Source organism: Leptosomus discolor, chromosome 8 (genome assembly GCF_034619465.1).
Source record: "Leptosomus discolor isolate bLepDis1 chromosome 8, bLepDis1.hap2, whole genome shotgun sequence".
NCBI classification, from domain to species: domain Eukaryota; kingdom Metazoa; phylum Chordata; class Aves; order Leptosomiformes; family Leptosomidae; genus Leptosomus; species Leptosomus discolor.
In genome coordinates, this window is record NC_141398.1 from 11,143,382 (window position 1) to 11,169,536 (window position 26,155).

A 26,155-nucleotide genomic window follows, 5' to 3' on the forward strand; every position below is an offset into this window, starting at 1 on the left:
ACCTCCTCACAAGTAGAGCACATGGGACTTCAGCCTCATAAAGAGCCATTCAAATTGATCACTTAGCTCCAACAGGTACAGCCCAGCTGGCTGCCGCCGAGGAGGGTTTTGCAGTTTGCCAACAGACTACAACAAAGATCTAGATGGATCCTTCTGTAACGGGGGGGAGCTACAACATTTTATTGTCCTCAGCTCTTTTTCAGCTGCTTTAACATTTTCGCTTCTGTAGCTGTGCACTGCACAGCCAACCAGAAAAGCAGAGGACTATAATCAAGATGTGCATTCTCAAAATGTATCTGTTTGTTATACCAAAGAAAAAAAAGAGAACCAGAACAGCAGTTCTTATGGCAGCACACTAGCGTAAATGGGAAGCATATATAGCAATTTAACAGAGAAATAAAAATCATTCAAGTATTGGTAATTAACACTTCACACTTGATAAATACATTTGGTTAGGTTATTTTTTATTTCTGCTGGATGTCTTAACAACGAATGAATGCCAGCATCAAATACACAAGGTCTCATGAAGACCAAAATCTGAAGGAGTTGAAAGGATGAGCTACCATCCCTCTGCTGCAATTAGTTCCTCCACTACAGGATCGACACATTGCCTCTGTACATACTGCCATATTCCTTTAAGTCGTGGAAACCTGCACACATCATCATGCCTATGCTGACTCTTCTCTATAGACGAGCCAAAAGTCTGTGGGCTATCCGTTTGGTATACCTCATGAACATGACATTCCACTAATCACCTTCAAGTAGATGAAAATATCCCTGTGAGTTCTCCAGGTCTCTGAGCAATGGCCTGAGGGTGACCTAAAATGTTCATCTACCAACAAAGTCATGGGGTGGAAAGCATTTGAGCTGTAAATCACACTAGAGGGGGCTTGGGACCTCACCTTTCTTGGGTTTATTCTTAAATTACCACTGGAAAACACACAACCAAGCAAAGTAAAAAAGGCCTCAAATCATCGAGCAGCAAGAACACATGAAACGAATAGTGCTGAGCTACACTCAAAACCCTTGAAAATGCAGCAATCTTTCTCCCTCATACCGAGGCCACCCCAGAGCCACTACAAAAGGGGGTGCCTGTATTCTGGAGCTCCAGGGTGACGTGGTAGTACACAGAATGCTCCAAAGGGCTGACGGAATTTAGACAAACCAGTGCTTTTAACAGACCCTTTCCTATGTGGTCAATATTCTCTCCTCCTACTTTCCCGAAATGACACAGAAAAAATGTACAATCCAGATTTTAACTAGGATTTTAGCACCTTGGCTATAGCATTTTCTTACAGTCCCTGCATTCTCTTAAAACAAGTCAACATGCAACTTGCTATAGGAACGAAACTTCATTTGTGCAAAAGTGCTTGTTAAAAAAAAAAAAAAAGTTACAGAAAGTCAATGTAATGGACTACTGGTGCCAGACTTCACTTGCAGAAGTTTTCTCCAGTATTTATGTGCTGTCAAAGCAAACATGTGTCTTTCCTCTTTATGGAACTTGTAGTTTAACATTTCAGTTCAAAAGAGCCCTAAGGATAAAGACACATTCCTACTGACCAGTGCAATTGTCTCAGATTGCATGGCAGTGATGCCCTGCTGGTGAACACCTCCCCAGAAATACTCCTGTTTACTCGGCATGTTCCCTTACAACTTGAAAGCACTGGAGAGCTCGCTTCTAATTTGTTTCAAACCTTGCTGACGAGCACGCTTGCTGCAAAAGGTTTTACTCAGCTAAGATCAGTGTATGATGCTTATGAGCTCAGATGCGTTTCATTTCAGAAAACGCTTTAAATTACTTGTAACTGTTTTGGCTGGAAGGACAAAGGCAAGCCCATCCACCTTGTCTTACCCTTAGAGATGTCAAAATCATTTTTCAATACTAGCTGCTTCAGCCACAGCAGAGCAGACTTCAGTCTGCAGAAACAAGCTGCCTCCTGTATGATGATTTTGTGAAAAAACAAAATAAAACAAAAGAAGAAACAAACCAAAACCAACAAACCACCCAAAACGCAGCAACACAATGGTTTCTGAGATGGCTGCTCTCATAGTTTGATAATGTAATGCCAATTCTTGACAATCCAAAAGTATCTCCAGAGAGTAACCTCTGGAGGACCATAAAAGCTGAACTGAAGCAATCTGGATGATTTTTCATCTACTATTTGTTCAGTAATATGCATATTTTCCAGGTAAAAACAAGAGCTCCCTCCAGGGTGTAATTACTAGTGAAGGTAGAGATAAAGCTACTGAAAAGCAAAGATCTTTAGTCAAGTATTCCTTGAAAAATGTGCTTTCATAAGCACAGAGATCCCAGCCTAGCCCAGAGTTTATAAACTACTTAATTGAATTTAAAAAAGGGAAAAACTCCAAACCCTCAGTCCCTTTAAATGTGCTATTTAAATAAAACTAAAACAATGCCCTAATGATAAACTCTACTAAGCTTTGTAATTTACTCGCTGATGTTTAGAGAGATTGGCAAAGAAAACTTGGCCCTGAAAGATAAAAAATTGCTGGGAGTGGATCAGAACCATTTCTGTCAGCCTGTGACTGCAGTTTTGCAATGCTTGTGACCCCAATTTCCTTTATCCTCAGTTGCCTTTTCCGACCCTCCAGAAAGCCTGGGACCCACTGGGTGAGAAAGACAGGCTTATTCAATTTATAGCTATACTAAATTTGGGCAAATTTCTGAGGCAAATGGAGTAAGCTTATTTTCCACACAGATAGATAAACGATAGATCATCAATCATTCTTATGCATTCCAGTCCCACTGCTCTTCATTTATTGCGGTGCTTACAGCTGGACTTCATTTGTCTCTTTAATGAAACAACTGCTTTCTGATACAAGTGTTTTGGAATAAATGTGTCCTGTGCATGCAGAGTTAAAAATGTAAATATGCTACAGCTCCACATTAAAGAATACAGGAAGTGCAAACAACCAAAGGGAAGGATGGATGCGTTATATACAAACCTCTCTTCTCTTGCTTGTCTTAGTTCTTCTCTTTTGTCTAAATAATCGCGGCTAAAAAGAGAATTGCAGTAAATTGCAGAGGAAACCAGAAGAACAGGTAAGTAACAGAAGTATAAGTACAGTAGGAGAAACCAAGAGCAGTACAAACAAGCTGATGGAGACAATAAAGGCTGTTGTTGACAAAAATTATTAGTTTGTTTTTGTAAAACAGGCTGAAAAGTGTGTGTTTACACTTATCCAATCATATACCACAGGTATGTGTACATCAGATATGTAGTCTGGAAGGTCATTACAAGTAATTATAAAAAAAAAAAACCAAACCAGAAGTGAAGAACTTGAAGTACATTTTGAAACCTGGTATGTGAAACTAGATACAATGAACTAGACTCACTCATAATGAGCAGGCACATTAGTGGCTATTAAACTGCTCATTTGCTCCAACTAGAATGCCCCGAAACAGTGACCACGGCACCTGGCAGGCTAGACCAAGGCAGGGAGCATACTGAAACAGCCCTTCTTCTAATGTACCTTTCCTCGGTGTGTTTTAGTTGCCACGGTTGGAAACGGGACAGCGGAACAGCATCGCCGATTAGGGCAATTCTTTGTTCTCACAAGGTGCATACAGGATCATCGGACAGGTAACAACCTTTCACTTCCTTATTTTTCACCCCGAGTTTTAGATACAAACCTCCCTCTATCTCAGCTGCTCCTCCCACAACTCCTCAAGTAACTTATATATTCAGCTTTTGCCAAGTCAACTTTGCTGGACACCTCAGCACTGTGATTTCAGGCAGGCCTGTCACATCCACAAATGTGGATGCAAATTGAACTCAGAGCTCAGTAAATGTCCAGCCTGCTTCAATATCACAGCAAGATAGTTTCTTTGTATTTTTAATATTTTGTTGAATCTGGTGGGCAAAACTAATGAGAGTTTCACCTTATACGTTAGATTCTTCCATAGCATAACCTGTGAGTACCAGAAAGATTTTTCAGAACTACTCCATTTATGAAAAAACACTATTTTTTCTCTTTATATTGTGTCATCAAATTAATTTCTTATCATCTACTATACCAATAGCTATCAAACAACTGCTTGCAAGTGGTCTTCAAAAGTCCATGAACAGGGAACACATATTACTGCTTCAGGTTATCTCCACATCCTTTGAATCCCTGAGCTGATTATACTTTCATAACATTTTCAGAGTATTCTTTGGAGTTACAATAGCTATGGGAATAACTCCAAGGGAAAAAAAAAATCCAGGAATTTTTCAGCATGCAAATTTTAACATTACTCTCTCCTCTCTGACAACTTTCACCCTTCCCTACAGCTGAAGAATAACCTTTGTATTTTAGGACATACTGTTCTATATATGCAACGGGTATGACAGTCCTTCTAATGAGAAAAATGTTCATTATCTAAAGTATTCCTCTTGCTAGCAATAGCTTATGAAGCTTTTTAACAACTGTCCTCAAACCAAGCTCTTTCACAACTGGTGATGCTCTCCTTTAAATTATCCTCAATTTGTCAATAATGGTGCCAGAACCTAGTGCAATGTTCTCAAGGCAGAGTTGGAAAGACTGAGATAACAAATGAGTCACGATGGTAGATCCAGTACTGCTCACGAGTTTAAAGGCCGTGAATTGCAAGTGCTATTTTTAATCAAAAATACATCTTCAGAGACTGGGTTTCTAGCCAGACTGATGATACGATAATGTAATCCCAAGATCTCTTACGAAACTGTCCATGACTGTTTGCTGTGGCTTTGTCCTCCTCCTGCCAGACTGCTTAATCAACTGTGGGATGCGGCCTGTCTGTGAAGTTTGGTGACTTTGGAGACCCTCTACTCAAACTCAAGCCATAACTTTTGGGTGACCAGGGAACTCAAATCTAGAAGATGAAAACACTGGGCATTGAAAAACTGTCATCTTAAATACGCAACACAATCACGGTGTTCAGTTAAACAGTTTCTGACTCTGGAGTAATGGGATGAAGATGTATATTTTAAAAAATTTGCTTTTCTGACTTTAAGAAAGCTCTTTCAGTGACAGAACAACTACTGTAGCCAACCTCTAGTGAAATGTGCAGATCTGTTATTCAAACAGGTCAAGCTGCCAAATGTCCTGGTGGCTTTTTTGGTCTGGGAGTTTCCTTTCTGAAAGATCATGTTGGCTGTCCATGGCAGCCTGCTGCAGCCTGATGATACCACTTAGAGGGAGAGTTTCTGGAAGAGGCTTTAAGACTGAGACCTGATTGTTTCTGTTTCAGGAGAACTTGGGCAGCTGTTGGCTGCCAAAGATCCTATTATGGTGCTCTTCCACCTTCCCTCTGCCTCTCATTTTCTTCTAAACTAGCTATCTTCTGGAGCCAGGAGAGTATCTCCTTCAAACCAACCAACCAACCAACCACTAGTAAGTTACTCCTCTTTCCAAATTCACTATGACACAGACCATTTCCACTTCTTAGTAAAGAGATGATTACAGTGAAAACAATCCTGCATACTAATAAACAAGCTCACATGAAACCCAGTGCCATCTTTCCCTAAATACCAGCTCCAAGGCTATGAAACACTTATCCTACCATTCTTTAGATTACCACATTATGTCTTCTAACTACTAAAAGTGCGTTTACTTTTCACTCCTGTTTATGAGGAAACAAATTCGTTTCTTAGTGTATGTCCTTCAGTAGGCAAACAGACCACTTCAGGTATAGGCTCCTTACCTACCCTAAGCCCACTGCAGTCTTTGCTAATGCCTGTGCTGGGATTTCCAGGCACGGATTTAACAGAAGGAGAAGAAGCTTGGCTCTTACTATCCTCAGGCAGCACACCCTATGATCCCACAACAGACAACACGTTCTCAAATGTGAAAATGGCAAATCCTGTGTTCAGCTGAGGCCTTTGTCTGGCCCCAGTTTGAGCAACAATTTTGATAATTACTTTCTGTCAGTTGCTGTTTCCAACAGGAAGAGACACATGTACAGAAAAGTGGGAAAAGGACAATACATCCCAAGGCAGCAAAAATGTCTCAGTGCTGCCCCTTCCTCCTTTCTTGATACCTTCCTCCCACTGTTTCATCTTCAAACACCGTGTCTCACTGAGATGATACTTTGAGGAGTATATTACCTAATAAAACCTGGCCTCTGCAGATACCCAGACAGTAGAACTGGCACATACATAGCTCTCTTTCAAAAAATCGCTGGTTTATCAAATGCTAAAATTCACCACGATGTGTTTAATATATCAATATATTAAGACAGTTAGATAAATAAAGGTATCTAAAGAGACACACAAACTATTCATCAATTCAATTATTTTGCAATTGAATGTCTCAGTGATTTACAAATCCAACACACGATAAAGCAACGGACAGAGCAAATTTGGTTCCTACTTGAATTTGTTTCTTTCTTCACGTTCTATCCTTTGCAACCTTTCTTCTCTCTCCTGACGTCGTCTTTCTCTTTCTGCTGCCAAGGACTCCTGGTGCTGCCGAAAAGATGATGTAAGGAGACCACCCAAAGCTGGCCTGCAGAGAATGAAGATCAGATTTCTCAGTGTCACTTTTATTGATTATACTGGCAAAAAAGGAGTGGCAATCATTCAGAAAGTAACATAATCCCAACCAATAGAATGACATGGAAATATTTATGTATGGACACTTCAAAGCACTGGCTAAGTATCTTCTTGCTAAATTGATTTTTAGATACTGTGATAAGCTTAAAAATGACAGATAGAGTAGCAGGCTTCTTAAATTGCCAAATTTCTGAAGCACAGCTAAAGTATGCATAAGAATTCTTCAGTTTAGTTCAACTCCAATATTTTCTAAATATTTTTTTTTTTACTGTAGAATCCTGTTAACTGAAAAGCTGAATCCTGTAAACAATTTGTGAAATTAAAAAAAAAAAAAAAAAAAAAAGTGGACTATTTTTCCAGCACTTTTCAACCACGTTATGTAATGACGTTAAAAGCAGATATTGTCCAAACATCTGAGAATCCTGTATACAGGAAAACAAAAGTAAAAGAAGATGTCAAAACTGCCATTCAGAATTTTAATGCTCTCTTAAGTAGGGGCATATTTTCCTTTATACATTGACAAATTCTGTTATCGTGATTTCCTCACTGCATGTGCTGCAAGAGCAAAACGCATCACATATAGGAACACATCAGCAAAATACACAGGGACAGCACAGCTAGTTATGATAACCATTAAGTGGCATCAAAATTGCTATTAAAAAAATCAGAGGAAATGGGGCTGGAGGAGAAGAGATAATCCATTTTCCTCTCCTTGCCCAGGGCAGGATTTAGTCTTCTCAAAGCATTCTTGAAAAACATTTGTCTGACCTGTCTTAAAAAACCTTAATGATGGATGTACCACACCCATATCTAGTGCTTAACTACCCCTGCCAGTAAGAAAGGCTTCTCTGCAGTCTAGCCTAAATGTCTTTTTTTGCCATTTAGACCCATTCATTCCTGTTCTGTCCACAGTGAACAAAAAGAACAGTTTACTGTCACCTGCTTTATGGCTAGGCAAGAATTAGTCCAAAAGGGGACTTTCTCTGCAGTCCTCTGACCGTAACTACAAACTGGATGCTCTGTGGTACTGTAATGAAGAAGGCTCAATGTCCCCACCAGCAATGAACATCAAATTTCTAGCTGTCGTTCAGGAGGCTATTAAGATGCATGAGATAAGCTGAGTAAATGCCCAAGTGGGACCATTTTGTCAGAAATGGCAGCCTCTAGAGTAAAGACTTCTCAAATATGTAAATGATTTTTTTCTTTGAGATTAAACAGTTTCAAGCAGCAAATACACTTTTAAAAAGCCACATTTATATTTGCATATAGATTGATCTTGACATAGTTTTTTTGTTTTTATTTACTGCAAGTGCTACTTCGGCTAGGAGAGTGGCTCCTTTCATACATCTTTCCTCCAATATGGTGGTATTGGTACCACTAACCTTCCACATGGCAACAGAGTGACCTCAGAGTAAACATGTCTTTCTTTCTGTCTTTTAGACAGGACAAATCTCTATTGTACGAGGTAGCTTTATACAGATGTAAATGTATCCACACTGATTGAATTAGACTGATAAAATCAAAAAGGCGTAACTCACGTAGAATGGTTTCTGTGCATTGTTGTAACGTGAGTTTTCCAATGAAAGGATTAATGAGAAAAATAGATATTGCTTTTTCTGAAAAGAAACTAAACTCTGTCTAAAGGAAGTTTCCCAAACCTGCAATGCAAACCTGAATAAATTTTCACTATTTTTAAGAACTCAGACCCTTTCTCTTATTTATTTACATGCCTGTGGCTGCACAATGTAGGCATCTAGTTTAATGCCACCAGTTCACCAGTGAAAATAGGTGCAGGAGAAGATAAAAACAGTAATGCAAACTGATCTTCCCTGAGCATCTGTGTCTTTGCAAGCAGGAACACCACAATACATAGCCCTTTCAGCCCCACTGGCAGCCAGGCAGTATGAATATAATTTCAATAATTTCAATAAATTGAATTTCAATATGTCATATCCCACCCGCATAAACATTACATAAGAAGGTATAAAACTTGATATTCTGTAAGCCTCCCTGCTGGCACTCCTCCAGAGCTACAGTATCAATGCTGGATCACACTCAAAACCATAAAAATCTCTAATATGCCTCAGCACTAAGGAAAGGGGAAAAAAATCCCCAAACCCTGATAGTCAAGTACGTGTGGCAAATTTTCCCTTGAACATATTTTAAATTTCTTTTAACTTTTGACCTTTCAGTGCATGTTGCAAGAGAAAGCTCTCAGCAGAAACAGTAGCACCACTGTACTAAGATTCAAAAGCTAGAGCTCCATCCCATGTACATGAAAAACCATGGCAATAAGGTTGGATATATCATCAAAAATTGCTCTCAGGAGGGGAAAACTGGTCAGTGCCTCCACGTGAAGACACCTGGAAATAAACTGGAAGAGACGGCAAAAAGAGGGTCCCTATCAAGTCTGTGCTTGCACCTGTTCTGCGTATTTATCTTGCTATCCCACCCCGTCCGATCCCACCCAGCTGCCCTGAAGTCTGAAAACTCCATTTGGAGTCAAAGGAAGTTATGACTTAATAAAACCTGTAGGAAAAGTAAGGGGAAGGACAGGGTGATGCTGACAGACCAAAAGAGTGATTGTAGGTCTGCACAGCAGGTTGGAAACCTTCAGCCCTGACTAGACTCCTTGGGGCTCCACAGTAAATACACATTCTTATCCAAGGGATTACAGAGGAATCGCATGGAGACGTGCCGCTTAGAACTGCAGATGGGATTCTAACCTGTCCCTGGTAGTAAAATGTCTCCACATGCCCTAACACCTTGTTTGGAGGTTTGTTCTAGCACAGTTTGGCTAGCGTTGCTCACTTGGCTAAAATTTGCAGACGTATGAACAGCAGCCTCACAATCTAAAAAGACCCACAGCCATATAGCCATTAAATAAAAAAGCCCATGTCTAAGAAACTGAAACTGAATATCCATGTGCCATGTTAGTTTGCCACCTCTTGGAAACTAATCAAATCAATAATAACTAGCCAAAACTTGCTATTTCCCACCGGTTATTATAGGAGTCCGTTCTCCAGCTGAGTTACAACCTACAATATAGCACACACAACATACCTGATTCACTTAATTTGTCCCATACAGTCAGTTCTGGACTGCCATATTGCATACAACAGTTTATTGCACAAAATGGTCAAAACTAACAGTCAAAGCTGTGAGAAGGTTCTGTTGAAACAGCTCACAATTAAGCAGAGAAGAATATAGTCAGCTTATTCCTTGCGTGGCACTGACTTCTAAAACCACAAATAGTCATGTTTTGGGTTTTCAGTCACATTTAGAAAAGGACAGGCAAAGAAACAGCACTGATTTTGCTGAGTTAGTGCTCACGTACTGGTTAGACTCAGTCCACTCAACCGGACACATCTCCCCTTGGTGAAGTCCATACCTCGCACCAGACGCTGAGATCATTTGCCTTATGAAACTGCATAAACCCACAGCTTCACTGTTGCTACCGAACACTTTAACTCAACTGGTATTGGGGTGCATCAATCCTCTTTTTAATGCGAACTGCAACTGTAAATGAGCGGATTTTAGTATTTAGTACACTCTATCCTTAATTTTCTAGATTTGCATAAGCTAAACTTGGAGGAAACAGGTGTTACTTTCAGGGTGTACAAACCTCTAAAACAGCCAGAAGGAAAAGCAAGCAGTAAGAGGTATTCCTCAAATACTCTAAACAAACTGAAAGGGAATTTGTCTATGCTTGATTCGCCTGCAAAATCTGTTTTGTTTTTTTTTGGTCTCTATTCCCCCCGGCAATAACGCTAAAGTAAAGGTTCCCTTTTGATGAACTCATATTTGAATTGTAAATGGCAGTGGGACTGGCCAAACAAGCCCGTGGTAATGTTTGGGCTGAGCCTTCAGGCAATTTTGGCACTTTGGTGCTGTTTAAAGGGGGGCAGTAACTTCAGGCTCAGGAATATTTAAGTCTTACTGCCATAGGCTGCATTTTAAAAATGGGTAAGCAAGGAAAAGGCTAAAAAAAATTCTGGCATTGAATAAGAGGTGGTAAGAGATTTTAACAGAAAAGAGTATGTGAATACTCAATGAAAGCATAATAGAGTGATCACTCAAAACAGCATTATAGCTAATATATGCCAGCATTTTAATACTGGTGTCATATGTTACCAGCTGGTAATATCAACCATTTGTTCAATTCCACAAATACAATCCAGAAGGATGCTTACTTTGACTACTATTTTTATCCTTGTAGAGAATAGAAGGCTATTAAAAATGGACTGTTAATACAAAAATATTAAGAAAATCTTTCTTCTGCCTGCTGTTAAAACCAGCAAAAGCTAAACAAGCTATGTTATTACGCTCTCATTTCAGAAAGAACACACAGAGCAAGAATACGTAAAGTCTGGGAACTGTGAATATAGCTCCATACCATAGCATTAGGACCTGGGGCCAAAGAGGTCATTAGTTACTTATCTTGTCGGAAGAAGACAGGAAAGAGCAAAGAATAGGAAAATAAAAGAAGGAAAAAAGGCAATGAAAATATACACAGGGCAGAGGATACAAAGCCAAAACACTGATTGCAGGCCAAAACTCTTCTGAATAAAAATTCAACTAACCTGACCTACAGCATTTACTGACCTACAGCAGTCGAATTAGTAACCATTATTAAAAGCACAAGCTCAGGCAGAAACAAGGTATGCCACACGTTTTTGCAAGTACTTGCAGTTTTCTCACAATACTGCACCACAGGTTATATATCGTGAAGTGAAATATGTAACCTGAATTACTCTGATCTTGTTGAAAATTGAAGAAAATATTTCTGTCTTACTCTAAGCCACTTAGTTACAGCAAAATTGCAATTATCAAATTCAAATGTTCTTCACTCACATTAATTCTGAAATACTCTTCTTTTGTGGCTGCATTTTCCTCTGTTAGTTGAATTTTTAAAATTTGCTAAAAGGAAATGGGTATCAAATGGGTAGCAAGAATACAAAATACAAATGTATATTTTTAGGAGCTAAAAAAACCCAACCAGATGACTTATGAGAGGAAATCCCTTTCGGTCATAAGGTTTACCAGGATCTTCTTCAATTTAACAAGGGTCAGAATCATTAATAACCTTAATAAGAAAGCACTAATTTTTCCAAAGTGCTCCTGCTCCAGCAATCATGGAAATTCTACAGAGAGGGAACAACAATTGGCAGCTCCTACTCAGGCCTTCAGTAACTCTAAATGTCTCTTGGCTTTAACAAAAATAAGTTCGCTTTCCAGCTTAGAAAGAGACAAAAGAGGAGGCAAAGCTGCCAAGAGCCATATTGCTTTTCACAGTTAAAGAAACTGTGTGTGTTATGTCTCCCTACATGACATGGCAAATTCAAAAGCATGTTGATATAAGATTTTGCAAATAGACTAAACATTACTTGAGGAATCCTTACAAAACTTCTCTCAAAAATAAACACAAAATTGAGAGATAAAACTACTGACTAACACTTCCTTTCAGAATGAGCAAGAGAAAAACTGATTAACATTAGACTTTTAATTGGCCTGAGGGGCTACACAAAATAAAGTCACAGCGGGGCAGAGCTGCGCAGAGCCAGGGCCATGCATGAGGACTTTCTACATACACGCAACACGTTGCACTCCAGAACCGTAACCTGGCTCACGCCTTGTCTTTAAACATATGCCCTATGATGAAGCTTACAAAGCTGCAATCAAGCATTCTGCTTACACAGTAGTTCAACAAGCAGCTAAGCCAGTGTAAGCCACTGCTGCTTCCCAAATTGTAAATCATCAAGTAATTCCTAAGGTCGCTTTTTTTTCTTAAAATCTCAGCAATAAAGTTGAGGCTTTTGCCTTGGGCCACTGTTTTTAACTACCAAGCTATCCCTTCCTCATAATGTTATTCAGAGTGAAGGATGTGCTTGGCATTTACCACAAGAACAAACAGCCACAGTCTCTGGTCTGATAGCCCAGAAGTATGTATTAAGACACGCAGAAGATGGTAGAAGCAGAAAGAATAGAAAGCGAAGGAAAGAGGAGCTGATCTTGGGAGAGCGGCAGCTTTGTAGGCTGTATAGTGCGTTTCGTTCCATAGGTTTCTCTTTTTTTCCCTAGTGCTTAACAGCTGCAGGTAACTCCAGAGTGCAGACTAGTGATGGCTAAAAAAAAACCAAAACCAAACAAAACAGAAAAAAAGAGAGAACCTGCCAAGAAGCGTCATCGAGCAGCACCTCCCTGCTACTGTCAGTTATAGGGACCTTTAATTTTAGTAGCAAGTGCAACTGAAAAGCTGTTTAGCATTCTCAAGCAGTTTTTGTTTTGATTTGTTTTGCTTTTAAGAGACAGAAATTTGAAAAAAAAGCACCAGATTGCCAGAAAATCACTCTTTTAGGCACCTGGAGAGGCAATAAAACTCAAAAGAAGAGTATTTGCAGACTTTTGCTGCACTTCATGTTTACATTTCAGGTATGGTGTTTAAAGTGCCTTTAAAATCAGTGGAGAAAAGGTCACCTATAATCTAGCCATGCTAATCTCAGTGTCTGTGTGCACCTGTAGAAATAAATGCTTGAATATACATTTCCTTTAAAAGATATGTAAGAACATGCAGATGAACACTCAACATTCAAAGTAACGTACTGCTGTAGATCACAGAACAAGTAAAACAGAAATCAGATTAAGGGATGTGAAACATGTTTCATCTTTCTTAAGTCTATTTTCTAATAGTCTGGAAAAGTTGAAGAGTGGATCAAACAGGAATAATTTGCAAACACCATAGCAGGCCCTTACCAAGCTTGGAGGTTGGAAGAACTTCAGAGGGACCAGCCAGAGGTGGAGACTAAGTTCACAGTGATTGGCCAAGAGGATCCTGAAGTGGAGGTTTGCAAGCTGAACTTTCTGGCATTTGATTTAACAGATAGAGGCAAGAGAATAGGGACCACGAACTCCTGCTCCTTCAGCACACAGTGCCCTGAGAAGAAGGCTTTTCGAGCCAGGCTAACTGCACTACTGTTTGACTATCAAGCCCAGTGGGAACCATCTCCTGGCAAATACATCAGAAGAAACATACCTTGGCAAACACACCAGCAGGATATTTTTCTGGCACTGGAATGAATTAAAGCTGGTGCTAAATTCAGGAGCTCTTGCCTTAGAAGTTAAGTCTCCTTCAGGTCAACTCTTAACTATGGCCATGATCAACAACGCATACGCTTCACCACCAAAAACACACTATGAGGGGGTGTGAAGTTTGGCAAGTAATGAGCTTGCTGTCCAGCTACAGATTCCAGGATGCAGCTCTCAATTTGAGTGATCGTCTTTGATTCAGAGTCTGAGAAGACAGTCTTTGGCTAAACAGAAACATCCTAGGTGTAAGCACAAGGCATAGAAATATAGAAGACTCTCACAACACCTTCTTCTCCCAGGCAAGGCAGCAACTTGGAGCTACAGAAAAATGCTTTTCTTCCTGGTGTGCTCCAGCCACATTTTGCTCTTCCCCTTTGTTACCAAAATTTATGAGGTCTATCAAGATCTATATTTTTTTGGACTGGGTTATACTTTTTATGCATTAGGAGCAACTTTCACAAGCAGAGATATGAGAGAACCAATACACCCTTTCTTCTCTCCCAGTGAAGGGCTGAACTGAAGGTGCCCTGCAATTTGCCCTCCTTCAGCAGGATTCCCATGGCTGCAATATGCACTTTCAGAAACATGCCTCTCCACAGGGGACCCAGAGAAATGAGACAGAACAACAGTATTGCAAGAAGTTGGCAAAAGGCTGCAGCTGAATTTAGAAACCGAGAAACAGTCAAGTAAGCCTTTTCTTTTGCTGTACAATCAGAAATATATACATTATGTGGATTTCAAAGAATAAAATCTAGTTACTTTTGCACTGAATTATACTGCTCTTTCGGATTCCATACTGATCCTAGCCAAAGAGGGTTTAAAAAGTATGAATGTCAAAATGTCAACCACACTGCTTATTTCCACCTAAGTTGTAGCTCTTGTTTACATAAGCAAAATGCAGCCAAGGGTTTGAAAGGCCTGTCAGGGTAACTGAATGGCGCATGAATCATTTTGCTGGGCACTGCTCTAAATGCTGCTTCTTCCTTCCTCGTCATTCTCGAAGGTCAGATAAACAGTACCAGGAACTGCATCTGAAGATCTTCCCTGCATGATAAAAGACAGGAATCTGTCTGTGGAGGCTTTGGATAACTGTAATCGTAAGCTGAAAGCAGAAAACTTACCTTAGAGCTAACCATAGATATGCATCTGCTTCTTATCAAGTGTCTTCCTCTCCCCCTCTCTCTTTTAACTTTTTTTTGTGTTTGAATCCATGTAAATTTTTACCATCAGGAGGTAGGAAATAATGTTTACACAATCTAAGGCAAACACCATTGATAGAAGACTGTGAAAATTTCCACAATACTTTCTGCTTGCTAATTAGCGCCAAGCGTTGCGTCATGTGCTGCACAGATTACTCTCCAATGAGCAAGTTCTCTCTGTTGATCTCTGTGTGGGCACTTCTGCAACCTACGTCTTTCAGGACAATGAAATAAAAGCAGGTTTCTGCCCTTCTTCAAAGCACCCACTCCATTAAAGCCTGCTGAACTATACATCTGCAACGGCAGCACACTGAAAAAAACCTAGACTTGATGCAAAATGGCGTCTGAACATGTAAATTTAAATATCTTTCAAGAAATAACTGCATCTATTCTGCAGACAACACACAGCTGCGGCGTACACACGTTTTTCACACTTCTCAGAGGCTAATATACAACAAGCATCAGGCTGTAACATTCCTCAAATATAAGAATGCACAAATCCTGGTAAGTTCAATTATAATGAACACGAAACTGCAAATTTAAACGAGTAGAGAATGCGAGTTGGAAAGCAGTAAATGTAACCTGAAGGAAAGACAGAGATGCAACTCCGAGCACTGTGTTCAGAGACTTAAAACATGTATGAGAGGTCTGACAGTGAAGGCAGAGCACCTTCCAGTTTCACAGAGAAAAGCAGAACGAGGTGTAAGATGCTGGAAGATGCTGCTGGGCAAACCTCCCTCAAAATATGAAATATTTTCCTAGCAGTGATGATAAATATTGGAACGTTTTCCAGGAGAAGTCATGAACTGCCACTTAAAAACACATGAAGGTACAGGGGTCTTTCATTTAGCTTCTGTGAGACCCATTACAGGTCACAACAGATGATTACAGACCTCCCCTCTACCCTGACCCTCCATGAATCTGTGAATTTTACAGCTTCATCCTGTGAGGCCAAGGCATTTTGGCTCCAAACCAGCAACGCACTTACGTGCACGCTGCAATGAAAGCTTGCTTCCTTTGCTGGAGCAGGGCCAGCGTGATCAACCTCTTCCAGGACAGGCCCAATGATCTTTAGCCATCTCAGCGTCTTGACCACTTTGGGGTTTCTTTGCTGCAGTAGCCATCAGAAGCTTATAACAGCAGGGGCTTGGAAATCTAAAACTTCAAATGCAGTGCGATACTTTTAATTCTTGCTTATCTTACATGTATTTCTCTGAAGTAAAAGGGCATGAAAATGCCAGGTTAGAGTTTTTATTATGGTTTCACTTGGCAGTAATTTAATTCAGATCAGGAAAGGCAAATCGAGGCAAGTTACTCTAGGAAGATGAGCAAATGTAAAACAATGCCCTTCTCCAAAGATAACCTTAATGTAATTACTCACTTGAAAAAAAGGATTAAATCAATACCTCATGGCTAGAAATACATGTATGCTGGAAGAACCTAACTTGAACCATTCGTAGTAGTAGACTGGAAGGGATGTGAGGCATTAGGTAGGTTCAAACATATATATGTACACACACAAACATTTGTATATATGTATTTCTATATACATTTTTATGAATTAGAGGCCAATTCAGCAACAAACAATCGAAATCCCATATGGCCTAATTGGAAATTATTTAATTAAATTATTATATTAAATTACCTAATGAAATTAATTAAAAACTTCTATCTTTCTTCCTTAAACTCAGCATGACATCCTTTGAAGCTGTCATTTACTTTCAGCTTTTAACAGTCAGCTAATTTCTGGTGATCCAAATCTCTTGCCAAAAAGAATTTCTTCAATGTATCCATAACATTTTCCTATCTTTTTTCTTCCCCTAGTACCTTACATAATTCAAAAGAGTATTTTGACTGTTCAAAATACTGCTTTTTTGTTGCTGGTGTGTTTTTTTTCCCCATTTTTGATTTTTTTTTCTTTTTTTTTTTTAAAGTGAGCTGATAACTGGTAGGTTATTATGCGTTTGCTTTACGTACAGCAAGAAATGTTTTGCACTTGATGAAATACAATGAGATATATTATGTATTTTCAAGGAAGAACAAAATTACGGCCTAGGAAATTCTGAGCTAAGCACATTTCTGAGATTTTGTAGTTGATTTAAGGTGATAGAAGTGAAAATAGATCTGCCTGAATTTACTTTTCAAAATGGAAAGAAATAAAATGTGTTTTAATTCACCTTTTAATACTTAGAACAGCATACGTGTGAAGCAACTGTTTTATCCATTTAAGTGGAAGAAGCAGAAGTGGGATAGAAATACATCCACCCTTTAAACACCAAGTCAGCGAAAGGCTTGAGAATGAGTAGGAAATGAACGTGTCTAGATTTTTGTCCATTTTTTTCCCAATGTTAGAAAAGATGTGCGTAGAAGATATCTCCAGTACTCACTCAGATTAGACATTAGGAAGAAATTCTTCAGGGTGAGGGCGGTGAGACACTGGAACATGTTGCCCAGAGAAGCTGTGGCTGCCCCCTCCCTGGCAGTGTTCAAGGCCAGGCTGGATGGGGCTTGGAGCAACCTGGTCGAGCGGGAGGTGTCCCTGCCCATGGCAGGGGGGTTGGAACTAGGTGATCTTGAACGTCCCTTCCAACCCAAACCATTCTGTGATTCTATGATACAGAACAGCTTATGCTTCTCTCCTTAGTCCTGTCTACAAAGGAACTGTTGTCAAAACACTTAATAATTTACAAACCTGTCAGATTTGGTCTCTTGAGGCGGTGAAAGAGTTGTCCCATAACGAGAAGTGGGTGTTGTAGGGGCACTCACACCAGAGTAAGGTCGCGGAGAAGAGTAAGAGCTGCTGCCATAGCTATTGTATCTGAAGAAATGGGAAGGAAAGTAGGAGAAAGGGAGAGACAGAAAGAATCCATCAGCAAGCAGGCATGTGGCAATAAATCCTCTTCTTTAGGGGGCAGCAGTGATCCCATACCCCAGCACTTCTCCAACATCCACCTTCTGAAAATATTGCTCTAATCCCAGCTTCAACATTTTAATATCAATGATGTCGTGGACATACTTGATTCAAATAGTGAGCTATTGATATGGAAAATGAGAGACTAGAATGGTCCTCCCAAGTGACAACTCAGAGCAGGAACACTTAAATCACTGCTCAGTTACTCAAAATTATTAGCTGTTTTGGGAGCCGATACCCAGCCATTAGAGAAGGGATCAAACCAGTCCAAGTCATCAGTATTTGTATCCAGTGAAATTAAGGAAAAAAAAAAAAAGCAGCATTCCCGAGACACGATCTGAAAATGATTTCTGAATGTTCGCATTATAAATGGAAAGCATCCACATTTTTTTCAATTAAAGCAGGTGGTTTTTTCTTTCCCCTCTCTCAACATAAGTCATATCTTATGTGCTATTACTTACAATGTCTGTAAAAAATCACCACCATGGTTAAAAAGACCTAGCTCCGGAAGCATGGCTTTAGAAATTTCTATCAGCCATTCCCCCTCTTAAAAAAAAAAAACCAACCAAAAAAAAAACCCAACAAAAAACTGCTTGACTTCAATATGAGATTGCTGATCAAAGAAAAATTGTTTCCAGGACTCCTGGAATGGCCACCTCCCCAGAGTCCCTTGTATCAATGTTTCCATCCTGGCTCCTGCACTGAATAGAAAAGGCAGTTGGGTTGCTTTGCTGTGCCTTTTAACCATCATACTTAAACAGCTTGTCAAAGAGAGATTCCTGATTTGAGAAAATGTTAACATTTCTGTTCACAGACGATACCATTTTCCCACACAGAAAGCACATGATGCTCTGTAGCTGAGTACTCCACAAGGCCAACTCATCCAAATGACAAAACTGATTTCAGAAAAAAGGGAAACACCATTTTTCTTATTATAATTCATAAGATATACCTCCTTCACCATATCTTTTTTTCTGCTGCTTCTTCTCCCTCACACATCAGCACTCCGTAATTTCACTCAGCAATTTTATTTGAAGAGGCTGGATGGTTTCCTTCAGCTCCATTTAGCATACTCATCTAGCCACGCAAAATTTCCTTCAAAGTTTCAAGCTTCATTCTTTAGGGTACAACAGCCTTGCTGCCTGCCAAGGCCCGTGTTAACATCAGAAGAGATTTCAGTTAGGGGTTTGTATAATGGTAGGGATAGTGCTTTAGAGAACATGCCCCCTTTGGCAACAATTCCAGGTTTATGTTTTAGAAAACACCCCACCACCATCACCTATTTTTGAGACACCATGCCCAGGAACAGGGGACTAATTTTGGAAAACATGCTAACATGCACATTTCTGAGCTACCAAAGGAATTTTGCAGGAAATAATTGCCTTCCTGGCACACCTACCCTAAAAGAAAACTAACTAGAAACTGAAAACTGAAGACAGCGGCCTGGTGGAGGGCTGTGTAGCTGTACAATGCGGGGCCTCCCTGGTAGCACAGACCTGGTATGGCTCTTCTCTCCAGCAGGCTCAGCTCAGAAAATGTTCTGCACGTGCCTGTACTGAGCAAGCAATGAGAAAACTCTGTTGTCTCGAGAACAACTCAGAGCTCATCTGTGGTGTTCCTAACACTCACAGAAACCTCTGTTTCCATTTCAATCAACTGAAAGACTTTCTTATCAACCATTTGTTTTCTTCTCCTTTGCCCCATGAAAAAGCTGACACAGCACAGAATCCTTTTTTCAGACCAACAAATTTCAATTAGTCCAATGATAACTCTCAATAAAATGGAGAGAATACACCTTCTATGGACTCAGACCTACAAGTTTTAACAAAATCAAATTCAGAGGGACTGGCCTAGATACAGCATTCCTATATATCAAATTTAGAGGGAGAGAGAGATGCTGGAACAGTAGCAAGGCAAAATTGGCACATCAGGTTAAGTCTGCATCTTGTACACAATGTTTATTTTTCCAACCTTCCCCTGGCAGTAGCTATTACTTCCATTTTCCTTTCTTGTCTCATATACAAATGCAACGGCCTTGTCCCAGGAGCCTTGGCTCTGAAGAAACCCCAGATGTTTACCTCTTTTATGAACACATTACTGCCCAAATTGTACAAACTTTGCCTTTCTTTTTCTCCAAATAAACCCAGCACAATCCTCCCCCACACCACGCACTTGATCCTACGTGGTAACAAGCATAAGGATGGTCAGCGGAAAAAAAAAAAAAAAGATCACTGCAGAAATACTAAATATTGCAGGAACAAGAGGTATTCCAGAAAGAGGAGGTATTTAGGAACCTAGTCTCTAAAAAAGTATAACTCTAGTAGCACCAACAATGAGAGAGCAATAAATGAGCGTGAGAGGCCTAAGGAAAAATTGCACCTATGCAGGAAAATGAAAATTTAGAGGAATTTCAGTGTTCAAGCTGCAGGTAAGGACAGACCTTGGAACTAAGTGCCTTGTCAACAGCCACTTGGGTTTACAGGCTTTTCAGTGAAATAAAAAAGCGACAAAAAACACCCACCTAAGTGAAAGATTGAAAATTAAAAGGATCAAATCTATCAAAATATTTGTTCACATGCAGAAGTTCAGAAGGACTGCTGGAAAAAGGAAGAAATAAATATGCTCACAATACAGGTGTACGTTTTCAGCACCTAATTCAAAGAACACTGACCACTGGGAGAGACAGCTAAAAATCAACCTCTTTTCAAGGTGATTTTCTAGCACTGGTTTTAGTGTTACCTATTGTCAATCTGTTTTACTTGAAAACAGATTGAGACAAAACAATTTGTTGTTGTTTTTAAATGGGTGGGATGGGGAAATTAAAAATTAAAATTAAAAACTAAGAGAAATGCATGAGGAAGAACTGAACAGAGCAGATGTTGTGGAGGAAAAACTGTCTCTTCTGAGTGCTATATTCTCTTTATAGGGTTTAATCTACTTCTCTTATTACAAGCACAAGTTGAAATTGCACATCACAGGGACATGCACCTTAATCTAACAACAAATGCAGGATTTGGCAGTTCAGTCTTTGAAGCCAGGATTTTACCCCTGAGTTCCACGTGCTCATCTGATCTCTCCTGGTTTTATAGCAGAAGAGCTCCATTAATTTTCATGAAATCATGTCTGCAAATTACATTGTTGTAAATGAGAGCAAAATGGAGCTCCTTTCTATGATTTCCCAAATCACAGATTATTTATCTACTGCTGTATAGAGGAGGCCAGGATACTTATTAACTTATTAAGACCTTGACGAGGAGCAAGATGAAATGAGAACAACAAAGGCAAGGGGAGAATATCAATCAAATCAAAATACAGGCTTACAGCACTAAAACTAATACAGTATGTTCCGGCAGTAATAGAACACAGAGAGTACATTGTTACCACCATAAAACTCTTGAAAGGTGTTATTAATTTATCTAAAAATTAATGTCAGCTGTACAAAATCTACCTGTTTTCCCTCATCACTTCTGCTTCCTTTTCTTTCACAGATGCTGGAGACTCTTCAAAGTCATACGAGAAGAGGTGAAAAGGAGTATGTGGTACATAAGGTAATTTCTCCACCGTTGGAGATGCCTTTGGAGTAATGGATGCTGATGAATTTTGGGAAGAGCTTAGCAACGCTGCTGCAGGTGAAGATGGTGATGAAAGGACAGAATTATGATGAGAGACAGATGAGTCAGGCACAGAAGAAGAGCTGCTAGAAGAGCTCTTTGCTCTAGAGGAGGAGAGAGGCCTCTCAGCTGGAGAAATGGCGTTGGAGATGGCTGAAGAATCAGAACACCGTGAAAGGTTTTCATTCACAGCCTCCCACGCACTTGGAACCCCACTGCAGGAGGAAAACATCATGAGGAAGGGAAGGGAAGGGAAGGAGAGAAAAACAGGGAAAAGAGATCAATAGATAGTACCGCTTGCAGGAAAAAATATAAAGTCAAGGAGAGTCAGACAATGAAAAACTTCCCAAATTTAGACAATCATAATATCTTTTAAAATAAAATAAGAGAACTCACATCTTTGTACCCCAGTGGGATTCTTCTTGGGGCTGGAAATAGTGAGGAATGGAAGCAACTCTGCTTAAAGGAAAGGAAGGGATTTAACCCACAGGCTTCAGAACTAATTTGCCTGAACCTTTCACAACCACTTTCTGAACAATTTTCAAGTATCTGAAGCTAGGTTGTAAGCATTGTCAGAGCAGTACAAAGCAGTCTCAACACTGGATAACATGGTCCACAGAGTATAGATGCTTCAAGACACAATCTGCATGACTGCCTCTTGAAGGCCAGATATCTGATTATCATCTTCCCTTGTGATCTCATCTTTTTACTAAGAACACTCACCCAACAAATACAAAAATAAAAAATACTCAATCAGCACCGTTCTGTCAAAATTAAGGTTTAGAATTATTTCAAAAGTAATGCTGTACCAGATCATTTGTCTAGGTATGAAGGCACTAATTTCCCTCGTCAGCATCCCATGTTGGTGTTAGAGACCTGCAGAGGCGCATGAAGCACAACGGAAAACACATCTGCTTTGCTTTAGTGAAGTGACAGAAGCAGCAAGGCAGGTGAAAAGCCATAGGATCTACACTCTGATATCTGTTTTCCTAGTACCTCCAGCATAAACACCGTACATGGGCTTTGGGCTTGATCACTTGGCAGGTGGCTGATTTCACTCTCCTGAGACCACCTCTGCAATACACCTACAGGCATGCAAGCATGGCCCTTATTTGAGGAGTGTGGGTTTGGCACTGTGTATGCAACAAAACCCTAATGCCTGTTATATGTTAGGATATTATGAAGTTAATCATCAGGTATATACCAGGTAATTATTCTCACAACAGAAGCACAGTGGGCAATCTGGAAACATTCATCTATTGCACCAGCTGTGCATGACAGGAGTCACTGAAGCCAGGCTAGTCCTACGTGTCCTGACAGCATCTAACATGAACGGCCAGGGTACAAACCATTTTTGTTACGCTACACTGACAGTGAAAGGAGGTATTTAGAAAAGTCATGGGAATATCACCCAGTTATCTCAAAGTAACTATTATTTTAAAAGATCAATAACCTAAAAGCACATCATGCCCTTTACATGGCTCTTCCTTGTTTTTTTCAGTATTTTATTTCAGTATACTCATGCGATTTACTAATAACTTATGTCTTAGCTTTGACTTTTAAGAATTGGATTTGAGGAAATTATCACTTAATTTTGAAATTTCAGGCAGCCATTGGCAAGATTTGCAAGACTGGAAGATATTAATAACAACAGTACAGTATTTTCTTTGGAGTTCGCACATTAAACAGTTTCCTTTTTTCCTCCTGTGCTGTACGATGTCTGCATGAATGTGGTTGATTTAAAAAAAACCAAAATCCAATCTCATTTGCCGAGCTGCAAAGCCAAACAATTTAACCTAAATCAAATGGCTGTCTGGAAGAACGAACATATTTTCTTTCTTCCAATTTACTAGGATAAAGTTTCCAGATGCCAAATCCATATATACCTCAGAAATAAGTGGAAAATTTTACAGGAGAATATTGTTTTGATAGGTGGTTTGTTTATATCCGTATATACACAGATGGGCAGGTATGTATAAAATGATATATATCTATATCTATCAGCTTTGCCTTGAAGTAGTTCTTTCCTATTAAAACATGAACAAAATTGATAGAAATCAGAGGCAGCATTCAAAAAATGTCAATCTTCTTCATAGGGACAGATATTGCCATTAAGATTGTATCACCTAAGAAACGAAGCAACATCGCCAACAAAGCACTGCAATGTTTCACCATCGCCTTAACTAAAAAGATAAACCTAAGCCATGCTTAGAAGTTATGCTTTCTGCTAAATCTTTTAAGATTTGTGAGCATTACTCATTTTGTACAAAGGGAGTGAGTGCAGACAGTTCTTAGTGCACTGAGCCTATATAATTAAACATGTTTCCATTGACACACACACCACAAAGCTTTTAATTGCAAAAAGAATTCCTCAGGAGCGTGGATTTAACAGGTGATCTAGGAATGCGAGTGAAGAGGTAGATGCTGCTGCACACTGTGCTGGTGAGCTCATGCCAGAGCCTGAGGAAAAGGTGGAGGGACGATTCTAAATCCCGGTACCTGGCTTTGACCTGCCTACTGGCCTCTTCCTCCCCCTCATCCTCAGTATTTGGCTCTGTGACTGGCTGTTCTTCTTCCTCCTCTTCATACTCTTCCTCCTCTCTGAGGTCAGACCAAGGAAAGAGGCATGCAGTGCGATGGAAAGAGAGAAGGTGGAAGAGAAAACGACATGAGTCCCCAGAAAAAGAAATGCAATGAAGTTAGAAATGGAAGGAAAACACTGAGGGGGAGTTATGGCCCCTCTACGTTAGTCAGAAAAACACCGAAAACTTCTCACTAAGTATGTGTTGGTGCAAGAGTAGCTACCAATACAAACATTTTATCTCGCCCCTCTTTAAATTTCTTACTATTAATTTTTATGACCCCAAAGATGCCATTATTTTTTCTCGAGCTTGGCTTTCCATTTGCTGATGCCCTATCTGCAGAGGCATTAATGGAAAACACTCATGACAATACCAATGTTCAACTCATTAGTTATTAAGCTGTGCCTGATTGATTTAAAGGACAGTACACGCTGTGCTGGCATGGGACAGCTGGCACTGGACATCACACTTTCTAAATTAACACAAATAAAACATTCCTGTTAAGCAACCGATAGCTCAACTGGAAAAGAGAACAGGGAGAACCATTAAGTTAGAAATAACAGAGAGACCAAATCAGTTCAGGACTATTTGCAAATAGCAATATTTAAGTTATTGAATGCCAGTACATGAATTATTTCAGTAAAGAGTCATCACTATGGTCAAAGCAGGCTTCAGTTCAGCAGCAATTCTGGCAGAGGACAATTGTAAGTCACGCATAAAGCCTCCATAACAGAGAGACCGTGTAAGTAAAATAGAAAACTATATTAAATAAAACAAAAAGGGCTACATTGCCTGCCTTCTCTCCCTCTCATTTATGCTTTTTCCTCCCCAAGCAGACTCATGGAAGATTTAGAAAGTATTCTCTCTTTGGACTTCCTTTGCACTTACAGTTGATCCAGTTCTCCACTTGATTTAACAGTGTATACCATTAGGTTATGCTCCATGCAGAAAATAAAACATACAAACAGTAATAAAGTTTGTAAGACATTCATATTCTTTGCATTTCCCCGAAAGCTGTTTTTCTTTTCTCAAATTCTGAAGGGATGCTCTGTGCATTTTTTTCCATTTAGAATTAGTTTCTATGTCATGAGAATAATGAATATTTACACATGTGAGATCATGAAATCATCAAGTGCGATGCAAAGGGTCAACCCAACATTTGTTGCATTTGTATGGAGTTAGTTATAGAATAACCAGGAAAATGGCAGCACCTGGAACTTTTCCAATACTCTGGCAAACATCTATAAGGTAAACACTTTCAACCATTCCTAAGGTATCGTAGTGACATGTAGTAGTCATCTCTCCATCTCCCCGTCCTCTCCACAAACAGAAACACCTCACAACTTCCACACATAAATATATCATTATACCAGAAAAAAAGAAAAGGAGTTGACCAGGGAGTATTCATATCGCCCCTTCTCCCTTCTAGCAAGCAGCTCAATACTAGCTTTACTATAATCTCCTGTCAAGGGCAAACGTCTGCATCTGCCAGTCCTACAACAATCACAGTTGGGAAATAACTCATGAAGCTCTGTGGGATCACGTTTCTCTGATAAGAGCACAATGCATCCTATAATGCTGATAGCACAGCTATTGCTTATATGAACAGGAGAAGTCCCGTCATTACTGTGTTTTAAGCTCCCACAAGGTTTCCAGATAGATGGTGTCAAATTCCTTATTCTCCTCAACTATCTCAAAGTGCCCAAATTTGTAAGTGAAATACTCATCTGATACGGTGGATCTCATAAATTTGAAAGGGTTCTCATTCACACGAGTGTATGGTAGTAAGGACAGGAGTTTAGACAATATGGGTTGAACTGGGACCCACTGGGTTATAATTGCACTGAACAGAAAGAGAAACTGAAAAGAAAAAGGCATCCAGAACCGAGAGGGTTATCTCATGTTTAAGGACCACTTCTTAACACAGAATCATCAGGTGCCAAACACTTGCCAGGTGAGCAATAAGTCCTGGATATTCTCCTTGAGGTCTTGCCATCCTATTTTTACATCTTGTGTTTATAACCCTGAACCTACAGCCTGAAGTCTTGATATCAAGTCTTTTAGATACAGCAGTGAATGCTGTTCCCTTGCCCACCATTCAGAGTTTTTATAACCACAATTTATCAGATCAGGATATTTAATTGGTATGAAAGGCCTGAATCTACTCTTACAGTACAGACTATTTCCTAGAGTCAGCTGAAGTTTGTAACTAAACAGGGACTTATTATCC

General features: G+C 39.7%; 1 protein-coding gene across 4 annotated transcripts in view; it reads right to left on the reverse strand.

Annotated features, from left to right (window-relative positions):
- The window catches only part of FHOD3 (formin homology 2 domain containing 3), a 386,715-nt gene that overhangs the window by 74,001 nt on the left and 286,559 nt on the right, over nt 1-26,155 (reverse strand). For 2 of the 4 annotated variants that reach the window (XM_086468854.1, XM_086468852.1), the window contains 5 exons: nt 23,843-23,944; nt 21,181-21,558; nt 17,514-17,639; nt 6,355-6,489; nt 2,968-3,018 (listed from right to left, as the gene is read on the reverse strand). In XM_086468854.1, the coding sequence (XP_086324980.1) occupies nt 2,968-3,018; nt 6,355-6,489; nt 17,514-17,639; nt 21,181-21,558; nt 23,843-23,944 (792 nt within the window). The remainder of the gene's footprint in view (nt 1-2,967; nt 3,019-6,354; nt 6,490-17,513; nt 17,640-21,180; nt 21,559-23,842; nt 23,945-26,155) is intronic. The other 2 variants (XM_086468855.1, XM_086468856.1) reach the window with 2 other exon arrangements.